Here is a 5,730-nt window from a genome sequence, read left to right as displayed (position 1 = left end):
AGAATGGTTCCGGTTGATTTTTAGTTCCGCGACCATTCACTGTTCCTTTTATTCACTATTTCAATCTAAAATCTAAAAGTGTAAATAATGTAATAGTACTATAAAAAATAAGTTATTTAACGTATGCATTTTAAATACAGATTGCAACAATTGCTAACTGCAGCCACGTTTTTTTTTTATGTCAAAAATATACGCTCAGTGAGCACTTTATTAGGCATTTATTGGACTTTTTTTGTACTTCTACTGCTGTAGCCTATCCACTTAGAGTTATGATGTGTTGTCTGTTCAGAGATGCTCTTCTGCATACCACTGTTATAATGTGTGGTTATTTGCATTACTGTCACCTTCCTGTCAGCTTTGACCAGGAAGGCCATTCTCCTCCGACGTCTCTCATTAACAAGGCATTTCTGCCACACCATTGGCTGATTAGATAATCGCATGAATGTGTGAGGTGTGATAAAGTGAAAATGTTTGGTGAGTGTTTACAGGCCTATTTACATATAAGATAAAACAAATAGGAAGGCTATATTCTTAAACAAAAAGGATAGGTTATGCAGCTAATGAAAAGTCATAATTGAGGAGGTCCCAGGCTGATATGGTCCAGAGATGCGTGGATTCTGAGGAGAATATTATCAGCGTCATCGACATACATTTTAACCCCTGTGTAGTCATAACATTCTGCATAATCCACTTGTCCTAAGGGTAAAAAATGACCCGCCTTCACTAAACCCCTAAAATCCATCCATCCATCCATCCATCCATTATCTTAACCCGCTTATCCTGAACAGGGTCGCAGGGGGGCTGGAGCCTATCCCAGCATACATTGGGAGAAAGGCAGGAATACACCCTGGACAGGTCGCCAGTCCATCGCAGGGCACACGCACCATTCACTCACACACTCATACCTATGGGCAATTTAGACTCTCCAATCAGCCTAACCTGCATGTCTTTGGACTGTGGGAGGAAACCGGAGTACCCGGAGGAAACCCACGCAGACACGGGGAGAACATGCAAACTCCGCACAGAGAGGCCCCGGCCGACGGGGCTCAAACCCAGGACCTCCTTGCTGTGAGGCGGCAGTGCTACCCACTGCACCATCCGTGCCGCCACCCTAAAATAAAGAAGCTTAATTTAATTTTAAACCCCAAATCTATTTTGCATGAAGAATCAGCCTGTCACTCATCACAAACTTTGTCATCAAATTTCAAGTTGAAAAAAGATCATTGGGGGGGTTTTCTCTGCTGTTAAACGCAATGGCAGGTCATTTTTTTGACCCATAAGACACCACAAGGGTTGAGGGCATCCGGTGACATTGTCTTGCCAGTATTCCTGGCCACATCTCTATGTAACATTTTAAGGCTGTGGTCAGTCAGTCATCCGTGCCTACAGCCGTCCACAATTCATTAATGATGACTTAGAAGCTGCGTCAGCCTTGATTATTTAAAGCAGTCGTGGTCTTTTGAAAGTCCACCAGCACCCCCTTCTGTGGAGGGCAACTCAATTTCTTCATTTGTCATCTTTCTGATTATTCGAGGAATAAACAATTCGCTCAGTAGAAAATACCTGTGCTTTTTAGTAGAAAGTGCATTTTTCACCTGAGAATTTAAAGCTTCGTCGCTAATCATACAGCACGAGTAGGCTACTGTCACTAACTACCAGCGAGGCCAATATTCATGTTTGATCAGTTGTGTGTATCTTCGGGTTTTTATTTTTCACACACTTTTGTTGGGCAAAATTAGTAAAACAGGCGGATGCAGAAACGCGAATGCTCCTGTTCCTCTTTTAGTTTTGACACAGCCTCTAACCAAAAACGGTGGTCATGGGTCTATTTTTCTTCTTCTTCTTATATTGTAAAGACGAAATAGTTGCTAAGAGACCTGCACTATTTCGGCACAGCTTCGAAACGTCATGCACGCTGCGCGAGCCGCGCAGGAAACCCCGAAGAATTAGTAACACCTCAGTTTCGTCTGGTGAATACTGTTTATGCGTATCTCCATGGCGACTTCAGGCAAAAGAAAAAAAAAAGAAAAAAAAGAAAAAAAAGAAAGAAAGAAAAAAGAAGAACTTTTTGTGTATGAGTCACACTGTTCAGAAAACGCATCCACAGCCTACGCCCTTTTGGTAAAATGTAATTAAAATCAAATGTAAAAGGTGCTAAAGATGTTAAGTCTTGCTAGTATCTCTCCGCGCACCAGTAGCTACAACTTCATGTGTTCAATATATTATTTAGCCGTATTGATTTAATAGTGTGCCATTAGAATGGTGTTAAAAATATTGAAACATGAAACTAAAGTCAGATGCATTTGAAATGCTTCACAAACTACTTGGTCAAGATCGGCAGCGCCCGATTGCTGGAAACAGAATTCCAGGAATGAATGAATGAATGAATGAATGAATGAATAAACAGCAGGCCACATTTAAAAAGCAAATACTCGACGACAATAGGCTGCCACGCGCATTTCACCTTACGCCATATAATCTTGTTACATAGCATACGAGGAAGAAGTGCTGTTGGCTTTTAGACCGTTATTTATTTTTTCTTTTTCATATCTACTTCACGGTTTCCTCAGCCTCCTACCGTCTCACGAGAAAGAAATTCCTCTCGTTTCGCCAAAAGGGAGAACACTCGCGGAGTTGCGGGAACAATGGGGCACTACTCTGGGCTGGAATCTCGAGTCCTCCGGCCCCCCAGATTCCGAGAGCAGTCGTTTTACGGGCTGCGCGCCGCGTCACTCAAACTCCCCTGCACCGTTATCTAATTTGCATACGGAGTGGGCTATAAATCCAAGCCTCTCGATGCAGCTCGTCCTCGTTTGGGGCAGTTCTGCGTGGAGTTTTTGGAGTTGCTTGCGTGGAGGTCCAGTACCAAGACAAAAAAAACAAACAAAAAAACAAACTCGTGAAACACATTGAAGATATTTTCTTTTTACAAAAAACGCTAAAAGGATTACAAAAATGAATACGAGAATGCAGTCTTCGTACAAGAGGATGTTCGCAGAGAAGCCCACGGTGGTCCGGTCCTCCTATTCCGCCCGCCAATACTCCAATCCCTCGGTCCGCTCGCGCGTCAGCTACGGCGTCTCATCCATGCCGACCATCTACGCCACCAAAAGCTCCAGGGTTCGCATGAGCGCCCCGATCCCGCGGCACTCCGCCGAGACGCTGAACTTCGCCCTGTCCGACGCCATCAACACCGAGTTCAAGGCCACGCGCACCAACGAGAAGGCGGAGATGATGCACCTGAACGACAGGTTCGCGAGCTACATCGAGAAGGTGCGCTTCCTGGAGCAGCAGAACAAGATCCTGGTCGCGGAGCTGGAGCAGCTGAAAGGCAAGGGCACGACCCGCATCGGCGACCTGTACGAGGAGGAGATGCGCGAGCTGCGGCGCCAGGTGGACCAGCTCACCAACGAGAAAGCCCGGGTGGAGGTGGACCGCGACAACATGGCGGATGACATCGAGCGACTCCGGGAGAAGTAAGAAGTTTTTTTTTTTTTTTTTTAAGTGCAATTTCAGTGTTTATCTCTAAACAACCAAATTGCGCCTGAATACACAATGCGCTTTGCGTTTCGTAAATCGTTCAAGATTATTCGACACACACGGCGTGACGCACAATTAGGCAGTGGGATAAACCGATTAACTTTTTGAACGCTTTAGCCACAGTCTTCATCTTAGTGTGCACTTGGGCTCTGTGCAGTTTTAAAGTACTCCTAAAGTATAATACAAATGCAAATGTGCATTTGTTCGAAAGCATTGCCTATGCACTCCGCAAGAGCTGTGAAGAAGTTTGTGTGCTTCTCAACAACTTCTTTCATTCATTCACTCATCCAGCAATTCATTACTTGATGAATTTGTTCGTTCATGAATCGCCCGTTAATCTAGTGGATTCGTTTCGAGTGTGACACGACTGGTGTGGGCGTGGTGTTGGCATTTTATCATTCTGATTTTATTTTACGCAAGTAAAGTGCAGGGATAAACGTGGACAAAATCACACACACACACACACACACACACACACACACACACATTGCGTAAAAGAATAGTTACCTTTATTGAGCGCATAGAAACATTGCTGCCCTTACCACTGTAGCATCACATTATGGCGATTGTGAAAGGACGTATTATTTGCCTGTTTTGATATGTTTAGGGGCACAGCTACCACATTGTGTCTTGAATATTGAAGAGGAAAGCAGGTCGCGTCCCGTCCTCCACAATGAATTCGGCAGTTTTTTTTTGGCTGCACTTATCACTGGCATCAAGTTACATGTTGCGGATTTGCAGAGCGTCTGAGTGGAGATTAGAGCAAGACATTAAGGAAATGCGCGGTCGAGCTGAGCGAAGGATGTGCGCGTGGCCGCGGTCGCTGCACCACCCTCCCTGCCAAAGTTTGAAGGTGGGCGTGGCAGTCGAACTGCACGACGTAACGCTTCTTCATCGCGTGTGTTGCAGATTCCAGGATGAGATGGTTCAGCGCGAGGAGGCCGAAACCAACCTGCAGGGCTTCCGGCAGGTGAGATCGCGAGCAGTTCGTCGTTCTAAAAATGAATCCATCATAAATGTGCTGGAGCGGTAGGTCAGCGATATGCTTTTGGTGGCCCTGAACAAGAATTTTGCTGTGAACTCAAAGTGCTCCAATGCAAATCGCTAAATCACATAAATAAATGAAAAAAAACTTGAATCGTGTGGCTCAGGGGTGCTTATACTCTATACAGTTTAATAAAACCATTTAATTTGGCGTAGGAAGCAGTCTTGTGCCAAGTGTCGTGGTGTCATTTCTACCGTAAATCAATGTAGATGTCCCTTGGCAACTTCAGATACAATTGTTAAAACTTTTGAGAAACTTCTGCAACAACAGACAAACATTAAAAACATAAGCAATGAAGCAACACCCACGCCCAGTCTGTAAATGCCACCATCGACAATAGCGGTCTCTGCCTTCCTATGCCAATCATCCCGGTTGCTATAGCTCTGTGATGACATCACAATCCCTGACCCCGACAGTATCCAGGTCAGTGTTCTGTCCTGATGATGTCATCCTGTTTGATTGACGGACCAGCTTTGCAAACCCTTCCCTTTGCAATTCACAAAGCTTGTTTGTTTCCAGGTTGGTGGGGGCTAGATTTGGAGTGGGTGGTGGGGGGGGCAGGTCCATGCTGGGCAGGGCAGAGCTTAGTGTGGACGGACTCTGCAGCTAAACTATGGGCCAGTAAGCTATTCTCTCTGTTTGGCAAAGCCATTAGATTAAGCTTTTTCAGCCGCAACAAAAAAGAAAAGAGAAAACAACAAAGTCCAGTCGGACGGTTCAAATTTCTGTAGGATTAGTCTAATTTAGCCGAGCATTGAGCTGGATCCTTGTTTGTCCTGGAGGCCATTTTGCCAGGGAGATATTGTGCTCTGTCCCTCCCAGTAGGTGTGCGGTAGTGTGTTGTTTTGGCTGTGATGGAGAGCAGGGGACATTTTGTGCTCTGGCTCCTGGCGGTTGGCCCTGTCTGAACTCAGACCCTTTTTGAGCTGACCTCCTCGATTAAACACAGAGAGAAACTTTGAAACAGCCGAGAGCCTTCTTTCCTTACTTCCCATAATGCTCCGTGCAGGCATTTACAAAGGTTCCTATGGGAACCGCCTATGATAAATGTCCTCATCGCACCCACAAGCCTAATTTTTAAACGTCATTGTCGGACTTATAGCTCGCGCTCCCAAATAACAACAACAACGGAAAAATACATTGGC

General features: G+C 45.2%; 1 protein-coding gene across 1 annotated transcript in view; it reads left to right on the top strand.

Annotated features, from left to right (window-relative positions):
- The first annotated feature begins 2,783 nt into the window (after positions 1 to 2,783).
- LOC133126305 (vimentin-like) overlaps positions 2,784 to 5,730 on the top strand; it is an 11,013-nt gene continuing 8,066 nt past the window's right edge. The window contains 2 exon segments of the mRNA XM_061238380.1: positions 2,784 to 3,476; positions 4,450 to 4,510. Of these exon segments, the coding sequence (XP_061094364.1) occupies positions 2,956 to 3,476; positions 4,450 to 4,510 (582 nt within the window). The 5' untranslated portion in view covers positions 2,784 to 2,955.

This window comes from Conger conger, chromosome 4 (assembly GCF_963514075.1).
Source record: "Conger conger chromosome 4, fConCon1.1, whole genome shotgun sequence".
In the NCBI taxonomy this organism is placed as follows: domain Eukaryota; kingdom Metazoa; phylum Chordata; class Actinopteri; order Anguilliformes; family Congridae; genus Conger; species Conger conger.
This window is presented reverse-complemented; position numbering and strand designations above follow the sequence as displayed.